Source organism: Pseudovirgaria hyperparasitica (genome assembly GCF_010093815.1).
Source record: "Pseudovirgaria hyperparasitica strain CBS 121739 unplaced genomic scaffold EJ05scaffold_2, whole genome shotgun sequence".
Taxonomy (NCBI): domain Eukaryota; kingdom Fungi; phylum Ascomycota; class Dothideomycetes; order Acrospermales; family Acrospermaceae; genus Pseudovirgaria; species Pseudovirgaria hyperparasitica.
Window position 1 is genome coordinate 1,666,842 of NW_022985550.1, and position 19,283 is coordinate 1,686,124.

At 49.6% G+C, this 19,283-nt stretch overlaps 9 protein-coding genes across 9 annotated transcripts; 4 read left to right on the forward strand and 5 right to left on the reverse strand.

Moving 5' to 3' along the window:
• Nucleotides 1-396: 396 nt before the first annotated feature.
• On the reverse strand, nt 397-1,504 carry EJ05DRAFT_448504 (mitochondrial cytochrome c). Its single transcript, XM_033742304.1, has 3 exons — nt 1,398-1,504; nt 956-1,146; nt 397-892 (listed from the first exon to the last, which is right to left on the reverse strand). Exons 1-3 carry the CDS (start codon nt 1,411-1,413, stop codon nt 773-775), a joined length of 327 nt encoding a protein of 108 aa, XP_033604557.1. The 5' UTR covers nt 1,414-1,504; the 3' UTR covers nt 397-772.
• A 1,456-nt stretch (nt 1,505-2,960) lies between these two features.
• Nucleotides 2,961-4,120, forward strand: EJ05DRAFT_496978 (NAD(P)-binding protein; the record flags this gene model as incomplete). The annotated part of the gene is made up of 7 exons (XM_033746477.1): nt 2,961-3,203; nt 3,273-3,356; nt 3,407-3,420; nt 3,485-3,640; nt 3,721-3,843; nt 3,914-4,049; nt 4,106-4,120. The coding sequence occupies 7 exons, from the start codon at nt 2,961-2,963 to the stop codon at nt 4,118-4,120; spliced, it is 771 nt and encodes a 256-aa protein (XP_033604558.1).
• EJ05DRAFT_197508 (uncharacterized protein) lies at nt 4,113-6,002 on the reverse strand. Its single transcript, XM_033739708.1, has one exon. The coding sequence runs from the start codon at nt 5,875-5,877 to the stop codon at nt 4,321-4,323; it is 1,557 nt and encodes a 518-aa protein (XP_033604559.1). The 5' UTR covers nt 5,878-6,002; the 3' UTR covers nt 4,113-4,320.
• A 1-nt stretch (nt 6,003) lies between these two features.
• EJ05DRAFT_197550 (uncharacterized protein) lies at nt 6,004-7,710 on the reverse strand. The gene is made up of 2 exons (XM_033739709.1): nt 7,583-7,710; nt 6,004-7,527 (listed from the first exon to the last, which is right to left on the reverse strand). The coding sequence occupies exons 1-2, from the start codon at nt 7,624-7,626 to the stop codon at nt 6,117-6,119; spliced, it is 1,455 nt and encodes a 484-aa protein (XP_033604560.1). The 5' UTR covers nt 7,627-7,710; the 3' UTR covers nt 6,004-6,116.
• A 30-nt stretch (nt 7,711-7,740) lies between these two features.
• EJ05DRAFT_473048 (uncharacterized protein) lies at nt 7,741-7,960 on the reverse strand. Its single transcript, XM_033743308.1, has one exon. The coding sequence runs from the start codon at nt 7,949-7,951 to the stop codon at nt 7,796-7,798; it is 156 nt and encodes a 51-aa protein (XP_033604561.1). The 5' UTR covers nt 7,952-7,960; the 3' UTR covers nt 7,741-7,795.
• EJ05DRAFT_197610 (uncharacterized protein) lies at nt 7,899-9,375 on the forward strand. Its single transcript, XM_033739710.1, has one exon. It carries the CDS (start codon nt 8,175-8,177, stop codon nt 9,243-9,245), a length of 1,071 nt encoding a protein of 356 aa, XP_033604562.1. The 5' UTR covers nt 7,899-8,174; the 3' UTR covers nt 9,246-9,375.
• A 65-nt stretch (nt 9,376-9,440) lies between these two features.
• On the forward strand, nt 9,441-12,360 carry EJ05DRAFT_448507 (Rgp1-domain-containing protein). The gene is made up of 3 exons (XM_033742305.1): nt 9,441-10,197; nt 10,245-11,249; nt 11,298-12,360. The coding sequence occupies exons 1-3, from the start codon at nt 9,684-9,686 to the stop codon at nt 12,188-12,190; spliced, it is 2,412 nt and encodes an 803-aa protein (XP_033604563.1). The 5' UTR covers nt 9,441-9,683; the 3' UTR covers nt 12,191-12,360.
• A 723-nt stretch (nt 12,361-13,083) lies between these two features.
• EJ05DRAFT_496983 (uncharacterized protein) lies at nt 13,084-15,105 on the reverse strand (the record flags this gene model as incomplete). The annotated part of the gene is made up of 4 exons (XM_033746478.1): nt 13,084-14,034; nt 14,100-14,728; nt 14,788-15,017; nt 15,077-15,105. 4 exons carry the CDS (start codon nt 15,103-15,105, stop codon nt 13,084-13,086), a joined length of 1,839 nt encoding a protein of 612 aa, XP_033604564.1.
• A 1,130-nt stretch (nt 15,106-16,235) lies between these two features.
• Nucleotides 16,236-18,857, forward strand: EJ05DRAFT_507700 (tryptophan synthase-like protein). Its single transcript, XM_033747950.1, has 3 exons — nt 16,236-16,471; nt 16,522-16,609; nt 16,665-18,857. The coding sequence occupies exons 1-3, from the start codon at nt 16,424-16,426 to the stop codon at nt 18,716-18,718; spliced, it is 2,190 nt and encodes a 729-aa protein (XP_033604565.1). The 5' UTR covers nt 16,236-16,423; the 3' UTR covers nt 18,719-18,857.
• Nucleotides 18,858-19,283: the final 426 nt, after the last annotated feature.

Genomic DNA, 19,283 nt, shown 5'->3' on the forward strand with positions numbered 1-19,283 from the left:
TCGGAATGACATCTTCTGCCGCGCCCATGGATAGCACACCTCAAGCATCGTGAAGCGTTATAAAGCCAAGACCTGAAGCTGTACTAATGCAACATGATATCCACAGATAATCCATAGTCACAGAATAGGTCTTGCATCAATCACTGATAATAACCACCTTATAGCCAGCCCAACCACCTTATAGCCAGCCCAGCTCAGGTGCCCCTGGAGTGTAGCCTCGGTAGTGTTCGGGGCGACATCGCCTCTCATCCGCTTGAGCTGGCTGCGCTGCACGTCACACTACAGCTCCAGTTCCACCTCCTTGGCTGCGGCTCGGCGCATCCTGGTAGCTTCATGGGAGGGTATGCGCGTGACACTTGAAATTTCTCATGAGGTATTAGTCGCTAGAGATAGAAAGGCGAGCCGTATACGTGTCATTGATTTCCAACAAGTCTTGGAGTGAAACCCTATACTAGTACCGGTATGAAATGATTGCTGCTGCTGAGACCATGCTGGCTGCGAATACAGATGCGTATGGCCATGTCAACGACCAGAACACAGACTAGGTTGTAGCTCTATCGTCTATTTGACGTGAAAGTGGAGAATCTGAATTTACGGCAAAGTGCACCCATCAGTAGCACACCTAACCCCGGTCTAAATGCAAACAAAAGTAGTATATACAAAATCAGCGTTTCGGGTTCTAGACAGGAAGCCTCCTATCGTACGTCTTTTCAGGAATGTTGGTACATGAGGTTGCTCGGAAGAAAGGAATCGACGCATCTCATTATAACGTTTATTTGGTCGATTCGCGGAGGAAGGTAATCAGGTCATTTCGCTCCTTGGGCTTCTTCAGGCCACCGAATGCCATCTTTGTTCCAGGAATGTATTTCTTGGGGTTCTCAAGGTAGTCGAACTGTATTGGCGTTAGTGACTATTATCAAGAATGACGCGATAGCGACGAGCCGCAGACACATACCAGAGTGTCCTCCTGCCACTCTACACCCTTCTCCTTGTTGGCATCGGTGTAGGAGAAGCCCTCGACCTGGCCGGACTTGCGGCCGAACAGACCATGAAGGTTAGGGCCAATCTTGTTGGCCTCGCCCTTCCCTAAGGTATGACATTGTGCGCAACGAGTCTTGAAGAGGCCAGCTCCTTTCTTAGCATCGCCTGAAATTGCATATTAGCTTCGTTCTAGTAGTCCGCAAACGCCACTTCAAGAAAATTGAAAGCCTTCATGTTCCATCTCAATCAAGCGATTCTTTCGGGAGCGCGAAGCTTCAAATGTAGTTGCGCAGTTTATGCAACTGAGGCCGGAAGCTTATGATACAGTTGCACCGTATACTGTGGTCGCTGGACGATGTATACGTATTCTTATCGTCGAGTATGGATGACGTCGTAGAGTCAAAAGAATGTCTTACCGTCTGAGAAGCCCATTGTGGATGGTTATGTAGGTGAATAGCACAGGAAATGTGGTTGGTGAGATGGCGAGGTGGTAGAGATGTATAAGGCGTTGTCTGATGGATTATGATGATGTTATGGAGTAGTAGAGGATGAGAAGAAAGTTTCGAGCGCAAAAGCCAGCTTTTTCTATGAAGGCGATCGAAATGGCGCTAAAAGGACCCGCCGCATCCAATCAACAGCCGAGTGATTCCAATCTCCCGGCAAATTCTCGCAGATTCCCGTGACGCGGGCCCGTCATCTCCCTTCTATGACAGCCACAGCCACAGCTACATTGATTGGCACAGCTCCACTCGGCTGTTTAATGTTCTCTGTCTTCTTCTTCATCATTCACTATGATATCCCACACAGGCACCCTGACACATTGACTATCTCATATGTGTCTCAGTTGTACCGATTCCACTCATTTCGACATGTTCGAAGATTCCCACAGCGACTGTTAAACAACCGTCATTTACCGTGGGCAACAAAGAGTCCGACGCTACGCTTGAGATCTCGCAAACGAACGAGAAAATCGATAGCACAAAACCATTTCATTAAGCTTACATATGATACAGGTGGATTCAGTCTTCTTTTCCTTAGTCATCATCGATCGATGCTGTCCGGTAGGATCTCGACCAGAAATTTTACTAATCGATCACGATACCCGTCGCGTCATGACCAGTATATTTGCTGTGCCTTCCACACAAAGTCAACAATATCCTGTGTTCCTCAATGACCTATCCCATATGGTAAGGTAGTTAAGTGAGACATTCAGTAGATGCTCGAGTTGCGTCAATAGGCTTTTATGCTCTGGCGTAATCCTCTCTCATTCAACGACGAAGCCCTTTGGACTGGTATGACTTATGAACATATCCAATGCTGTTCGCAGGCGTCGTCCGTCACTCTTCTCTCATGTTACGTGTGGACACTCAACGCGACATAGGTGGATTCGGAAGAATCATTACGCGGTTGCCTTGGCATTACTGTCGGCAGTGTCTAGGATGAGGTTCGGTTATGTTGCAGGACGCAAGAGATACAATACTCCTGTACATACGGTACCACCCAGTGCTAAGATGACAGCTGAAGGCTCAGTCTCATATTTATAGGTGCATTGTCAGGTTCAAGCACGACTTCGAACACCTCACTGCAGAGATCTACGTAATTGACCGTCGACTGACGACCGTTGTAGTGTTACTACCCGGCTGCAGCTAATATAATATTAACCTTGGAAAGGTGCCAATTTCAAGGGTCGGGTACGGCGATCTCGCCAATTCTTTCCGGCAGCAGAAAATGGACAGGGATAGGTAGGAAAATAACCTCGTTGACATGTACCCCGCTAGCACTTACACGTATAATATACAGGGCTTATTCTTACAACACATATATATATATCTCCTATACCGAAAGAGACTTCTTATATAGTTACTGATTACTTCAACCACATCCTAGCTTACCATCACTCGCTCGCCCTTTTCGCTTCTGGCCAACATCACAAAGAATTCAGATCATGCTCTAATTCAGCTCACCTGGTGTAACAAAGTATGAACCGTATCCCTGACATCCTCTACGCAGACCGCAAAGCAAGCACATGGGTCATTGTTGGCGCCTCGCGTGGTATAGGACTTGAGTTTGTACGACAGCTACTTGATCGTGGGGAGCGCATCATTGCGACCGTACGTGAGCCTGTCGCGAGCACTGCCAGAGCTCTGTGGGGTGTGAGTGGAAGCGACCACGGGAGAGCGCAGATGTACGTATGCGATGTGATCAGTGAAGCCAGTATCAAGGTACGTTCTGTAGTATGGACACATTCAAGGAAACTCCAGAGGAAGTGTACAACCCTAACATAATGTCAGAATTTTGTCAACCAACTTACCTTGATACCGAATCTGAAGATCGACTATGTGGTCGTCAATGCGGGTGTTTTGCAATATCCTAATGTTTGTTTGTATATCATATATCTCTGAGATGTTCCACTGATGTTGCACAGAGAGCTACTGAGCTGTAGGTCTCCGGATTTCAATTTCGATTGGTTATGTTTTATTACGTCCTTTAAAAACTACCACAGATCCTTCGACCAATTTGCCTTTCATTTACATACCAACACAATCGGGCCGATAATCACAGCTCAGAAGCTGCTCCAAACACGCATTCCGATCGGAACCATCGTTTTCATGTCAAGCGACTCAGGTAGCGCTACTCTATTTCGGGATATGGAAGATGGGTATGTACGATGCTTACAACCTTCTTGTAGAGACAGCTTTTACGTGCCAAACTGGATAGGATCCTGACGTGGTACATCAGGTTTGCGGCATATTCAGCCTCGAAAGCGGCCCTGAATCAGATGTTACGACATATGGCCGCAGAGCTGAAACGTACGGATGACGATACGATTATCTTGGCTATGCATCCAGGAGAGGTAGCTACGTGAGAAGCCACTCTTTAATGTTCACCCGTTAAACGCATTCGTTGACGTAAGGATGCTAATATATAGCAGTGATATGGGCAACATCGAGACGCCCTTCGAAGTCGACGGCGTTATCACAGCCCAAGAATCAGTCAAGTGCATGATCGATGTTATCCAAAGTAAAGGCATACAGCATAGTGGGACATTCTGGACGTGGGAGAACAAGGTACGTGACTTCATCATGTCGGTAGTCCGTGCAAGGATATGACTCATGTGGTATAGGCATATCCATGGTGAGGACTGTACGAAAGGCTCGCTATGCGTTATATGCATTATAGATCTATAGAGATGCATGGCTCAATTCCTTGTCTCCCACCTCACCCCAGTATAACTTACATCCCATCTCAGATCACCGGGCTCACTTTCCAGAGCTAGATCTAAGTGCGACCAATATAGATCCGGTTGCATACAAGCCACAAACCCAAGACGCCTCTCAATCAAAGCTCACTGATCAAAATCTCACCGCTGTGGCCCTGCCCAAACAGAAATGCCCACTGCCCGGTCTTTTTGAGTCCTTGACTAACATCCGCCAGTCCATCCTTGATATCCTTCTCAGTATACGCCTTGGTGGATTCTTCATTTGCCTCTGGAAAGCCTTGGAGGAACCACTCGGGGCTCTCGTTGATCTCACCTTCTTCTTGACTGGGAGCCTTTTCGTCTTGATCCTGGAGAATGGTTTTGGCGGATACGCTGGAGAGGAGTGGACGCACGTTGTAGCGTGGGTGATCCTTGACGGAGTAGGATTCTGGGTAGTTTCTTGCGTCATGGAGTTGGGTGGTTCGGGTGTCTGTTTGGTTGCGACCACGATGAGCATGCTGATGGGCGTAATGACGCATATCACGCATCTGTTTCCTCCCCTGGGCTCGTTGTTCCCCTCGTGCCACATCTCCTTTATTCATGCCCTCCCTGCGAGCATCTCGGCTATGCATCAACTCCCCTGTCTGCATCCTGGCCCGCTCACCGCTATCAAAATCCTTTGTTTGTTTCCGGAACTTCGGAGTGTTCCGCACCTTCCCGATCCCCAATCTCTTCCGATCCTTCGCCTCAGCTTCACGCCTTCGATGCTCGATGCGACGTAGACGCTTTGCGCCATCACGTTCGCGCATAGAGACGCGACGGGCAGAGTGGTGATTCGCAGTCTGATTGTTGCGATTGTTCGTAGTTCTCAACGGGAGCCTCTGCTTGTTTGTGGCCATTGGTGACGAAGGCTCATCGTGCCCACGTATCTCGTCTTTCTCCTTCTCAAAATACGGTAGCTCAACCTCATAGTGGCTTCCAGCACTAAAATCACCATGCGCGTTCATCCCACGAACGGCAGGTTCATCCCTGAAGACAGTCCGCAGAGGACACAGCGAAAGCATGCATATGCGGTGATGCACAAACCCCGGTGGCGGAATAAGCGTGAACCGCGAGGATATGAAATGTCGGAATCTGCATATGTAATGAGGATTGCGGCGCACAAGACGGCAGTCGCCGTGGTGGTACCAGAACGAGCAGATGGTTCTGCTATAATCAACGGCGTCAGCAGGTAGGGCGTCGCGACCTTGGCCTGTTGCTGTTGGTATTTGAAAGGGTGCAGTATGAGAGTCGTGGTGGCCTGTAATCTCTGAGTGTCGGGAGACTAAAGTGGAAGTCTGAGCCGAACTCGATGGCAAGATCAAGGCTGGAGAAACGGGTTGAGGAATCATGGATGGAGATGTTGCTGCGGTGATACAAGCAATAGTCTCCGGGGAAAGGTTAAGCTGGAGAAACGCGAGACTCGGTACTTTTGCCGAGTCTATAATTGACAGCAACTGCTTTTCTGGAAGTGGTGATGTAGGTGAGATGCAGTCGGTCAGAGACGGCGTATATGAAGTCGTGGACGAAGCCGTTGAAGTTGGTGACGACATCTCCGCAAGTAGAAGGGTAAGATCGTATTCGATTGAATGTTGATCGTATAGAGTGTTTTCAAGACGTGGTGGTGGGCAGCAGGCAGCAATATTGATCGAGACCATCGGCAGAATGGTCGAGCAAACGGGTAGATAAGCCTGTTAAAAGACTGATATAATGAATGTGAATAAGAACGAGAACTGAGTCGAAAAGAGCCGGAGCTATAAGCGAATAATATGTAAACACTGCTCGCGATGCAGAGGGTGAAGTCAGGACTAGTGATAATTTGCGGTTCAAGACTACAAGAAAAGGAGTGAATGACGAGATCCGACCAAGGGATTGAAAGACTAAAAATTCACATGCATTAATATCGAGCCCCCAATCCAGCAATGGCAAAGACTAATTTAAGCAAACCCCAAGAGACCAATGCCAATCCACCGAAAGCAATAACAAGGGTCTGTAAATTCTTCCTCTCTATCTTACTCCATTTCCCTGGCTGACCGACTTCACCCATATTCGTAATAGTCTCATACTGTGGAATATACTTCAACTCGAACAATGTTTCCACTCCACCCAGGCCGACTTTACTCTTCACAACCAATTCATAGTACAGCCTCTTCAACCAGGCAATCTTTCTTCGATCCAAGTAAGAGATACTTCGCGCCGTGTAGCACATAAACATAAAGAACAAACACTGTCCAGCCATTAAAGCAGAATAATATAGACTGGGTCGTGGCAAAGCAAGTTTATCTGCCAAGTCATTCCCATTCAGCCATCTTGCACTGGCAGTCAACATCTCGGCGCTTGCGAACGCTGGAGGCTGCCCTTGCAAGCATATGATGACGTTGTTGGCTAGAATCTTGCTTGTCTCACTGGGCTGTACTTCATGTAACAGTAAAGTCTCCACGATTGCTTTGGCCTTGCTCGGACTTGCGAAGGTCTCGTGTGGTGTGCCCATCAGGTATGCAACGTACCGCCACAAGGCTAGGTAATCTTCAGTTTCCTGCTTTCGAAGGAAAATACCTTGACGGGGAAGTGATATCCAGATAAGGGTAGAGCTGAATGTTGCAATCGTGCCGATGCAGTCTAGGTCATTGATTGGCACACCCCATTGCTCAAGATCATAGTAGTCTGGCCGAGTAGCACGCATAGCCATGATGCGTTGACGAACAGCAGCGTGAAGTAACCGCACACGAATGGAAGCTTGGAAGCCGGCGCCATTAGGCTTGATAGATTCGAGGGATTGTGTGCATTGGAGGATGTGCTGTGTGGTTTCGAGGAGTCGACGTCGTGCGACCTTCGGCGCAAATCCTCCGGTACGTGCAAGGGTTTCCACGACACGAGCCGCACCCATACCACCGAGAAGCGATTGGTATGTGAGACCTGTAAGAGCAGGACCGCCGTATCTGTAGAAGACATCCTGTCCACGCTGTATCTGGTCCCAATCGACCCAGTCCGGAACAGTTGTGACTTCGGCCCACAGCGTGGAAAGAGATTCGTCCGAATGGGCATGCTCCTTCAACAACGCATAGAGGTCACGCTGGACTACAGACTTCAGGTCGGGAGGCTTGGTTGAAGCGTCATCCTGAAGGGTATCTTTGACAGGCTTGGTAGCTTTGACATCACTGTTACGTGGTAAAGTCCCTTTTGGGGGACATATCTCATTCAGCTTGAGGAGGGCATCTTCAGCGAGACGGTCGTAAGTGAATTTCAGGGGCTGTAACTCTTCTTTGCTAGGGTGATCATCAGTCAACTCGTACGTATAGCCCCAAGCCCTATGACCATATCAGTACAACATTCCTAATCAGGCTAGTGGAGCAGTAGACAAACGTCCGAGTGTTTGGACCCTTCCAAAGCGGCCCCAACCATGTCATCGTATGTGGAAACTACGTCTATACAAACGATGCAGAGCAGTAAGATTGAAGGATAATACTGGCAGAAGAAGAGCAGCCATCGGCCCGTTTGGCCACGAGCCGAAGTGCATTATATCTGTCGTAGCGTCATCATGTGGAGTTTGGTACTGCCGAGGATTTAGCTTCATATCTAGAGAGGGTGGCTAGCATGACAGCCGAAAACAAACACCCATGGCCCTGCAAAGAAACCTACATCCATACAGGTGGAAGACATCCATGTTTTGATGCTCGAGTAGTTGCAAGGAATATCTCGGATGTTGTTGATGCCTGCGGGGTTGACAGCCATGACACTGATGACAGCCAGGGTAGTCGATTTAGGCTTGCCCCTGAGGCATCAAGGCAGCATTTTGCACAAAGCGCTAAGCAACTGGAACGACGTCGGACTCGCAAGCAACCTGACCTTTAAAAAATTCACGAGGGCTCGACAAGGCTCTGCAGCTCGACCCCAGAATCTCTTGTTCTACACCACAGCGCCACAACTGATGGCCGGCACGCATTTTTCATGATCCATGACGTGTCGCTATCTTTACCGATGTCTCCAGCCGACTAGTCGAGTGTTTCTGTCGTCTACGTTCCCCAAATGGCAGTCCGCTCTTACCATTCCGTCACTTGAGCCATCACGCTCTTACGCCTTCAACACGAGCCGCAAAAATCGCAATAAGACTACTGGCAATGCCACCGATCCGAAGCTCGCTCAGTACTGGGCTACTATCCACGATGCTGAAGCCTACCTTAAATTACCCTTGTCAAAAGTCGATGGTCGATGGCGCGCGAAACGCCTGAGAGGGCGGGCGAGGGCTTTGTTGCAGCAGAAGATCGACAAGAAGATAGAAAAATCTGGTGATGACCCAAAGGAGCGCTCCAGGCTCGTCAAGAAGATGAGCGCATTCGAATTAGAACTTTACCACGAGGACGAAGGGACCGTTGCCTCTGCAAGCACCATACCAGATCTTATAGGAAAAGCTTTAGACGAGTCTTTAAAGATGGAAGCAAAGGCCCACGTGAGGCCGTCTCCCGGCAGTTCAGAACCGAACAAGACCAAGGATGTTGGAAATACCAGGCACGAGAGACCTGCGCGTCCAAACAAGAACAAGGAGCCCTGGCAGGTGCAGAAAGAGGCGCTCAAAGACAAGTTTGGCGATGAGCCTTGGACACCCAGGAAGAAGCTTTCACCAGGCACCATGGACGGTATGCGTATGTTGCATCAATCGGACAAGGCGAAATATACAACTGCGGTTTTGGCCGACTCTTTCAAGATCTCGCCCGACGCGGTCAGACGCATTCTAAAGAGCAAATGGGAACCTTCTGAGGAGGAGGCCGATGAAAGACGAGAACGGTGGGAGCGCCGAGGCCAGAAGATATGGGAGAATAAGGTTGAGATGGGCATGAAGCCACCTAAGAAGTGGCGCGAAAGGGGTGTTGGCCGTGCAGAGCCTGGCTTCTATCCCAAGTGGAAGAAAGGAGGGCAGGCGAAGCCGTTCGCTAGTGACGACCCGTTACCGTTCGGTGAATCATATACTGAGGTCAGAGCACGCAAGGAGCCCAGGGATATCAGGACCGTCTCGAGTCAGATCCTGTAAAGTTCGAGATGTATTGTAATTACTGTACCATAAGGAATAAATGAATGTATAAATATCCAATAGACGCAACTAAGTGCGTGTAGTGGAGGTAGGGTATGTAAATTAGAGAAAGTGCAAGGCATGTGTCACGGGTGTAAGCCAAGACGTAGATCCATCCGATGTAGTGGGTGGGTCAACTCCATCCATAGTCCAACGCGGAGCTGTTAAGGTTGTGGACTGTAGTACCAGCCACAACTTATCCTCGTTCTCCAAGTTTCACCAACATATCAGCTTGTGGTGTTGAGTGAATACAGCTACCGGAACAATCGAAAGCACAACTATTCGGATGTCCAATTGAATTCGTGCACGGCAAAAGCATGGCGCACCCTCGAACTCCATGACCGCACTCCTCCGCAACCCCTACCCCCCAATGGTTGAGCTCCTCAGAGAGCTTGAATTATGTCCTCCAACATCAGGGTCTTCGTTCAATGGAAAGACGCGACGGTATTTGCAGGCGAAGATCTCGAATGCACAATAACCTTCAAGAACGTGGCGTTGCTTCCACAGGCAGATCGATCGCCCAATCGAAGACAGAACGGCTTCCTTGCAGCCGTTGAACGACAGCAACACCGAAACCCTGCCCTCAGACCTTCTGTGAAGCCCTCGCTGTCTCGAAACTCCTCGTTCGGCCCACAACTACCTACACAGCATGCGAAAGGGCATCGGCCCACCCTGTCCTTGAGCACCTCCGCAACTACTGTTCCCTCAATATCGCAATTCGCCGGAGGAGCCAACACGCCCACGAGTGCAGGTCCACATGGGAGATCATTGTCGATAGTATCACTTGGTAGCGGAGGCAACAGAGATCCCGATCGAGCTTCACATAGCAGTCCGCGAAGACCAACTCGACCGCATGGCCGGTCTGCTAGTCTACAGGTAGTACCAGGCAAGAAGACTGGAAGTCCTCATACAGGTAAGACAGGATGGTATACTTCTCGGGACTGTGCTTACGATTTCAAGGCTCACACAGAGCTCAGTCGGCCACACAGACGCCTACTGTCTTCAGTTCAGCAGCGCCTGCTTTGACGACTCCTTCACGGTTTTCCGGCGCAAAGCGAAGCGGCATAACACACATCTCAAGTACCGGTCGTCGAGGATCAGGTTCTTTGACACCACACTTCAAGTTTCCGCAAGGAACAGTGGACAATGAAAATGAGACAATATCAGAGCATCCAGTAGGAGTGTATGGGCGGCCGCCACGTGTGAGAGGGAACAGCCCTCGACCGGCAGATGAGATGTCTGCAACAGGCGAAACGTTGTCACCTGTTGCGCGACTTCTATCGGGTACGAGCATGAATGGAACACCTCGGAGCAGCGGAGAATTCTATTCGATGAGCAATCATTCTTCAGAGACCCTCCCCTCTGAATACATTACCCAACCTATGGCTCGCTTACTGCCTCCCTCACATTCACGGCGATCCTCTCAAGCTCCGCAGCCACGTGTTGGGCCGGAATCGCTGATGATGGGCTACGCTCAAGTCATGGGTTCCTTCACCTTGGACGGGTCTCTCATCAATCAAGCTCCATTTGAGGAAGTGAAACGCAAGGGCGTACTTGGAGGACAAGGAGGTGGTGGTGTGGTGGGCGTAGAACGATTGAAGAGGGACAGTGGATTATTCGGCGCTCTAGGATGGGGAACTCTAGGAGAGTCTTTGGGTGGCCTTCTTGGAACATCAGAGCCAAGCAGCATGCGAGAGATGCGTGGTATAGCTAACAGCAAAACCGTGCCACTCTTAACAACACCCCAATCCATTCTGTTCGTTGACCTTAGGCTAGCCCCTGGAGAAAGCCGGAGCTATCGATACAAATTCAAACTACCACGAGGCCTACCACCAACGCATAAAGGACGTGCAGTCAAAGTAGCATATCATCTTGCTATAGGAACTCAGAGACCAGGAATGGTAAACGGGCAGCAGCAAGTGCGGCATGTCGATATTCCTTTCCGAGTTTTCGGAGGGGTCACGGGTCAGCTCTATCGTACAGTCCGAAGTAGTTTCGCTAACTCTAATGCAGGGGAAGGAGAAATACTGGGTCACGATCTGATGTCTCCATATATCATACTTCGGGACGAAGCCCAGACGGAGAGGATAGATGTCGAAGTCGCTACTCCCCATCAACGCAAAACACCTAAACCATCACCGCGCATCGGATCAGGATCAGCAGATTTCCTAGACTATGTCAATAATCTCCTCGACAAACCAGACGACAACTCTACAGCCGGCCTTCTCTCCCCAACAGCCGAAGACCCTCGCCGCAAATCGATCGCGGAAGAGCTCCCCAATACGATGAAGGAGATCATTGATCTGGCCATAATGCGCTGTAACAACGTCGCATCATCCTCCCAAAGCACCTCACGATTTGATATCGCTCGTTCTGGGTATCGTGTTGCGACCATTAACCTCGGCCGGCCCGCCTACCGCCTCGGGGAAACGATCTCCGTTGTCATCGACTTCTCAAACACCGACATTCCCTGCTACTCTGTTATCTTCTGCCTCGAGACTGCCGAGCGCGTCGACCCCGCCATTGCTCTGCGCTCTCACTCGAGTATATATAGAGCGACGCGGAAAGTACATGCTGTGTTCTCCGATAATGCGCTCTATTCGCAAAGACTGACATTTGCGCCTACGATACCTCCGAATGCGACACCGGATTTTGTTACGTCGGGTGTGAGTCTGGAGTGGCGCCTAAGAATTGAATTTACGACACCACGCCTGACGTACGAGGAAGTAGAGGAAGGTGCATGGACGGATGTGCTTGAAGAGGTGGGGAATGATGATCGAGGAGTCATCCTAGCAGCGGCTGAGAAACTACCATGCGAGACCTTTGAGGTTTCGGTTCCGATACGGATTTATGGGGCCGTGACAGGATGCGTAGAGAACGTGAGCGAGGGAGGGTTGGTGGTGTAAGGCCAGGCCAGGCACTAGATGAAGAAAGATGGCAAGACGGAGCAGAGCAGAGGAATGTCATGGATACCCGGCAAAGAACTCAGATAGCATGTGTGTAATTAAAGAAGAAACATGTGCTCATACACTGTATATACCTCATCCATGAATAGATCGCGGACATATACACGACGCACAGTTCTCCCTAACGTGATGATTAAACACCTATACCATGAATTTTCTACAATTTTATACTCCGCCTAGGTGTCAAGTAGTCTGGCGAAAAGCAACGGAACTGCCTCTGGCGCTGTTGGCAAGTACCTGATTTCCGGGAAGCCGGAGGGGGGGGCTTGGCGGGAATGTGGACGATAGCGAAATTATACGCTTCACAAACAGTTCAGGTACTCAACGACTTACGAAAGTACAAGATTTCCGTTTTAGGCTGGGGTGTGACCAATAGCCAATCATACGCAAGTACCGGCGCTTCATGCCTTGGTGCCTTAGGTAAACCTGCCAGCCATGGAGACGGGAATAGGCTACACCAATGGCAAGAACGGATTGATCACTATCAACCAGGCATGGAGAGTAAGTTCGTAGGCCGCTCTACTACTACCTTAGCGAGAAAACTATATACTTTCTGTGGTGAATCAGTACCAACAAAATTTATAAGTTTGATCTATTATAAGTATTATTAGGTACTTGTTTAACCCTGGCTACACCCCTGCGCCCCTACTTTGCGTGTCAAACTCCAACTTGATCACATCAGTCTTCAGCTTTGCTGAGCATATGACCACCTTTCGACAGTGAAAAGGTGGTTCTAGCAAAGAGGCCCTGCTGGGGCACAATACACAAAGTATCTTGAGTCAATAGAATGCCCGACATTACAAGTATGTATAATAACTCCGACTCTGGAGATCTCATTCGTCATCTATATGCCTTGGTGCTGGAAAATACGTAGTTCCGGGCAGGAGCTGGTCCTCCGAGTCTCCGTTGGCTTTCTTCTCTTCATCGCTCGCATCGTCCGGGCCCCCTGACTTATCAAGCGCTAGGTTGCTGAAGAGACGGCCGACATGATCGGCGCCGAATATCCAGAACAAACATGCGAACGCGATTGGTGCCACCCCCACAGAGAAGCCGAACTTGGAGTAAAACACAATATCTACCCCACCCACGACGCCAAGTACGATTGCAACGATCGTTACATGTACACGCGCGGCAATCGCGATCCACATTGATATGTCGAAGGCTGTTCGACGAGAGAGAAGATTCAGGACAACGGTAGTTGCTGCAAACAGTGCTAGTGCGCCCCAGAAATAGCTGTATGCTGGCGTGTAGAGGTCTCGTTCCAAGCCATGTATTTGCTCGGCTGTCGGAACTTGGTTGTCCACCAGCGTCGAGGCGTAAATACCACCGGCCACTGATGAGAACAGATTGTAAATGGGTTCTGTTAGCGCTGATACCCAGTTCGAAGAGCCAACAGGAGAGGCGAGAATGTCACGTGTGTTTTCTGGATTGCAGATCCCCGTCGTATTCGCGACGCGTTGCAAGGAGTCATTAATCAGCGGTATAAGTTGTAGAGAGTTTGCTTTGTCCTCAAGCTTGAGATTGTCGACCACAAGTTGTAATGGGTCCACAAGCTGGGACCCTTCGAGATGCTGGTAGGCGCAGAGATCCTGTATATCATCCGCAAAATCGAGGATGGTGTTATGAAAGTATCGCCCCCGTACTAGCTGCTGCACTCCTTCTACCACACCGATGATCGATAGGTGAAGTGGGAAATGCAAAAAAGCCCAGAACTGTTGTCGTAGAGTACCGATCAGGCCATCAGGTGTACTATCAAAGTAGATTGCGTACATCATGAAGATGATCTACCCCACAGTCAGGATGTTTGTGTTCAAGGACGAATGGACGATGTAATAGAGATAGTACTGACCAAGAGGATTACCAATGTCAGTCCATAGTACTCTGATACTTGGGTTGTACGGAGGATAATCGATATCGTCTTCCCAATTCCAAGAATACCTTCGCCAATGACAATGAGTGTCAAAAGTCCCATTCTCTCAACAAGATGTGTGTGTTTGAAGCTGATGTCGCGCCACTTTGCTGACACACCCAATACACAGATGATTTCGATGACCATTGTGGCGTACCAGACGACGTAAACATATCTTAGATAATCCGGAGTACGAAACGCGAGACTCAGAAGCCCGAGTGCTGTTGCCGAGATAGAATAGCACAAGACGTTCAAGACGACTGGTAGAATGACTTGCTTGAGACCGCGAATGTAACAGAAATATGCTACGTTGAGATACTGAATTGCGAATAACGCGCGACTGGCAGCAAGAGCATAGCTCAGTATTTGAAGAGTCTCGTTGGAAGGTGTTTGGCTGATACCGTACGTCCGACTACCGGTTGGCTGGAAATGTGATCCGACAAGTGAGAACACGACGAATACGGCACATTGTACCAGTTTGCATGCACGCTCATACATACAGTCATCTGCGAAGCGAACGTCAAACATGGTTATCGAGAACCATGTGCCCCAGAGAATACCGAAGAAAGCTATTAGGGTTAGTCGGTTCAAGCTTGATCGGAGTCTTCCACGTCAAATCGACACGTACCAACATAGTTCACAAAGCCGTCATTATCCACTATGATGTGATATTGGGTGAACAGAGCCAAGTTAGCCACGAAGAAAAGGTCAAAGAATAGCTCCATTGAATTGGCTTCGTGGCGCTGGGAAAACGAGAAATGCGTCGGCCCTTCTTTCACATTAAGAGTCGGATCTGTGATCCATGGTAGTAACGGGTATCGCTTCTTCTGTGCAGTGGGCTTTCCATCCCGAGCTGCCCTATAAACGGTCAGCCCTGTCCACCAGAGTATAATCTTTATGAAGGAAGTGTGACTTACTGACGAAAAGTTGGCATCCTAGTGACCATGTTGTGTTAAAATCGAATTGAAGTCTGTATAGGAATAAGTGACCAAGGAGCTAGATTTTGGGGGGTCCTTATGTAGATGCCAGCGGGTCTAGCTGAGATGTCGCTGTGTCGGGACTCCATACGGGGAATGACGCAGCATTGCAGCTATGCCGTCTAAAGATCGTGTAGGTGCACAGCTGATGCGAAGCCACTGGGTTGGGGGCTCTGTCATAACGTTACTCGATTCGTAGTAACCACGAGCACGTCCACACCCACTCCTCGCTTCTAATTTAAGAGATGAAGATGGGTCTGGTTGATCGATCGGGGTGTATGCACCTAGCCAGCGGCAATGCTTAGTCTTGTGAGGCGTTACGCTCGCGAGCTCGTGTTGGCTTGCGGTGCGATGATCAGATCTCTTCCTAATTGAGTAGATACGCGTATAGTACTTCATAGTATTAGTGTTTAGATCGTATCCTGCAAGGCTTGTTAAGTCTCAAAGTAGACTAGTGTACGTCTAAAAGCTTAGCCACCAGATCAATTGCTGACTTATTGCGAGCCAAGTACGATGACGTAGTGGTCATACAAATTGAGTTGGTTATAGTACGCGTAGGGAACGCAAGTCCAGTGGGTACAAGGAGTGTCTGTTGATATCGAGTAAAGGTCTCCGGGCTGAAATCTGGCAGTCAACAACGCACCCAGTCGATGTTGCAAGCTACACTAGACCTCTCCTTGTGATATCCATGAAGCCTTCGAAGCTCTTGGTTAACCATTTTCCTCGCTCTCCATTAATCCAGGCTCTTATTCGTCAATCTTAGACCCCATGGCACAATTGTGCCGCTCCAGCCTTTGTTTATACTGGATGAAAGTGACAGCGGATGGTGGTCGGACCGATACCATTATCAGTACACTTAATTGGGAGCAACTATATGCATGCAAGCTGTATGACGCGTTGCAGAGAAGACTTTTACAAGACGAACGCGTATGAGGAAGCGTAGTAAGTATTGTACATAGCTAAGTGTACGGTGGTGGTTGATATTGAGGTATCGCGGTTGTCTCTTTTTAAGGTGGTGCCATGGATCACCCGCCAGAGCCCAGGGTCAGGCTATCGAGAATTGTGGTCCGGTGGCCGTTACCGGCTAAATAATGATTGCAGAGGACTCCCGCATCATCAATTGGCCGTCCACGTTTCTAAAGCTGCACTGTGACTCACTACTCTCCACAGAGTCTATTGTAGAGTTGAGCTGTCGTCCTTGTCTGTCCAAGGGATTCTGTTATCCTTTTACATCATATATACAATACGATTGATCATTCCTGAAGTACCAATTGCCCCTCTATCGCCATGGACGCCATCAAACGCACATTTGCGCAGTGCCGCAAAGAGCAGCGAGTGAGTTTTCGACGCTTACCCACAAGGTCGTCCACTGATTACAATGGCAGTCCGCCCTCGTGACTTATGTCACCGCTGGTTATCCTACCATTGAGGAGACGCCAAATGTCCTCCTTGGCATGGAAGCTGGTGGCGCCGGTATGCATTGTAGCACCACACTCTGGTGGCAAGATGTTAACGAGAAAATGACCAGACATTATCGAACTTGGAATGCCATTTACCGACCCAATCGCTGATGGCCCAACGATCCAGAAGTCCAACCTCAAAGCCCTCCAGAATGGGGTCACGACTGAATCCTGCCTCCAAATGGTTCGCGATGCACGCAAACGTGGACTCAAGGCTCCGATCCTTCTGATGGGATACTACAACCCGGTTCTCAGCTATGGTGAAGACAAGATGTTGAAGGACACGCGTGAAGCTGGAGCCAATGGTTTTATCCTCGTTGATCTGCCTCCTGAGGAAGCCGTTCAATTTAGAAACAATTGTGCCTCTGCAGGCCTCTCTTACGTTCCTCTAATTGCACCAGCAACATCTGAGGCTCGTATGAGAGTCTTGTGTGGCATTGCCGACTCCTTCATTTACGTCGTGTCAAGAATGGGTGTGACCGGTGCAACTGGTACCATGAACGCTGCTCTACCGCAACTTCTTGAGCGAGTCCGCAAGTACTCAGGCAATAAACCCGCAGCTGTTGGCTTCGGCATCAGCACACGAGATCATTTCTTGAGCGTAGGAAAGATCGCAGATGGTGTAGTCATTGGTAGCCAGATCGTCAACGTTTTGTCTGAGGCCAAAGAGGGGGCTGCTGCCAAAGCAGTGGAAGACTATTGCAGTGATATAACCGGTCGACGACCCGGGAATGACTCTACGACTCGCGAAGTTGGCATTGTTGAAACGATGGCCGAAGCTGCGGAACCGACTGGCGTTCACCCAACCAAGGTCATCCGTGACGGTGACGTTCCAGATGGCCCTGGTCTCATGGATCAGATTGATGACCTGAACATCAACGGAGTTAACGAGCATACGAATGGAGATGCCAAAGGAGTCGCAGGCCCATCTCGATTCGGCGAGTTCGGTGGCCAGTACGTCCCTGAATCACTGATGGACTGTCTTGCTGAGCTTGAGACTGGCTTCAACGAAATGAAGGACGATCCCAAGTTCTGGGAAGAGTATCGTACGTACTATCCGTACATGGGCCGCCCTGGCCAGATGCACCTCGCTGAACGTCTCACTGAGCACGCCGGCGGGGCGAATATCTGGCTCAAGCGCGAGGACCTCAATCATACGGGTAGTCACAAAATCAACAATGCTCTTGGCCAAGTTCTCCTTGCCCGCCGCCTCGGCAAAACTGAGATTATCGCTGAAACGGGTGCTGGCCAGCATGGCGTCGCGACCGCGACTGTATGCGCGAAGTTCAATATGAAATGCACAATCTACATGGGCGCCGAGGACGTCCGTAGACAGGCCCTCAATGTGTTCCGAATCAAGCTTCTAGGCGCAGATGTCGTCGCTGTCGAAGCTGGCTCTCGCACATTGCGCGATGCAGTAAATGAAGCTCTACGCCAATGGGTCGTCAACCTGTCCACGACGCACTATATCATTGGATCTGCTATCGGGCCACACCCTTTCCCAACCATTGTTCGCACTTTCCAATCCGTCATCGGAAACGAGACGAAGGAACAGATGCTATCTAAGCGCGGTAAGCTCCCCGACGCTGTGGTCGCATGCGTTGGCGGTGGAAGCAACGCCGTTGGCATGTTCTACCCGTTCTCCAAGGACCCCAGTGTCAAACTTCTCGGCGTCGAAGCCGGAGGCGACGGTATTGAGACTGGACGACACAGCGCTGCGCTGACAGGCGGCACGAAGGGTGTGTTCCACGGCGTCCGCACATATATCATGCAGGACAAGCACGGTCAAATCCAGGACACGCACTCAGTCTCCGCAGGACTGGATTATCCTGGTGTTGGGCCAGAGCTGTCGAGCTGGAAGGACTCGGAGCGAGCGAAATTTATTGTTGCTACCGATGCCGAGGCGTTTGCCGGTTTTAGACTCATCTCGCAACTCGAAGGTATAATCCCGGCCCTTGAGACGGCACATGCTGTCTGGGGTGCGCTAGAGTTGGCGAAGACAATGTCCAAGGATCAGGATATCGTTATTTGTGTTAGTGGACGCGGTGACAAGGATGTACAGAGTGTTGCTGAGGAGTTGCCCAAGTTGGGTCCTCAGATCGGCTGGAATTTGAGGTTCTAAGAATCACCATGTTAGATTCATGATAGATATGTACGGACATGCACGGACGTAGTTGACTTCTCCTCTTCTGACGGAGCTCTCTGTAGCTTCGACCCACTTCAATCGAAAAGAAACGGCCCTTCACTCGCTCGGGCATGCTTTTGAATCTTTCTCAGTGCACTTCTAACATACTTTCTCTGTTCGTTCGATGCTAGTGCTAGATCCTGCTACTCTGGTGCTATCCATGTCACACACAGTTCACCCATCTCCTGCAATAGCTACAGGTGTTGTGACAGGTATGGCAACACACCGGGTCGCTCCTTCCGTAAGGAGTCTACTTCGCCTCGTCACACTATAGCGTCTCACATGTGCTGACTGCGATTGGTTTTATTAGTACAAATATATATTCTCAACATTGTAGACCAGGTGCTAGTATACTATGTTATTATATCATGTCTTCGCATTATATAAGACCTATCATTTGCGCCCAAGTCGTCTATGCTCTTCCTCATCTACATGCCCTATTAAAGTATAGGCCCACGGAGGGAGTCTTATCATCGTTCAGTTGGTATCAATGAGTGGATTA

Bases quoted from the DNA above. Each gene is read 5' to 3' on its own strand.
- EJ05DRAFT_507700 (XM_033747950.1), top strand. From the start codon at position 16,424: ATGGACGCCATCAAACGCACATTTGCGCAGTGCCGCAAAGAGCAGCGA. The intron at 16,472-16,521 runs GTGAGTTTTCGA...TTACAATGGCAG, and splicing joins AGTGCCGCAAAGAGCAGCGA to TCCGCCCTCGTGACTTATGT. The intron at 16,610-16,664 runs GTATGCATTGTA...GAAAATGACCAG, and splicing joins CATGGAAGCTGGTGGCGCCG to ACATTATCGAACTTGGAATG.
- EJ05DRAFT_448504 (XM_033742304.1), bottom strand. The intron at 893-955 runs GTATGTGTCTGC...ACGCCAATACAG, and splicing joins AGTGGCAGGAGGACACTCTG to TTCGACTACCTTGAGAACCC.
- EJ05DRAFT_448507 (XM_033742305.1), top strand. From the start codon at position 9,684: ATGTCCTCCAACATCAGGGTCTTCGTTCAATGGAAAGACGCGACGGTA. The intron at 10,198-10,244 runs GTAAGACAGGAT...TACGATTTCAAG, and splicing joins GACTGGAAGTCCTCATACAG to GCTCACACAGAGCTCAGTCG. The intron at 11,250-11,297 runs GTCAGCTCTATC...ACTCTAATGCAG, and splicing joins AGTTTTCGGAGGGGTCACGG to GGGAAGGAGAAATACTGGGT.
- EJ05DRAFT_197550 (XM_033739709.1), bottom strand. From the start codon at position 7,626: ATGACATGGTTGGGGCCGCTTTGGAAGGGTCCAAACACTCGGAC. The intron at 7,528-7,582 runs GTTTGTCTACTG...ATATGGTCATAG, and splicing joins AAGGGTCCAAACACTCGGAC to GGCTTGGGGCTATACGTACG.
- EJ05DRAFT_197610 (XM_033739710.1), top strand. From the start codon at position 8,175: ATGACGTGTCGCTATCTTTACCGATGTCTCCAGCCGACTAGTCGAGTG.
- EJ05DRAFT_197508 (XM_033739708.1), bottom strand. From the start codon at position 5,877: ATGGTCTCGATCAATATTGCTGCCTGCTGCCCACCACCACGTCTTGAA.
- EJ05DRAFT_473048 (XM_033743308.1), bottom strand. From the start codon at position 7,951: ATGGCTGTCAACCCCGCAGGCATCAACAACATCCGAGATATTCCTTGC.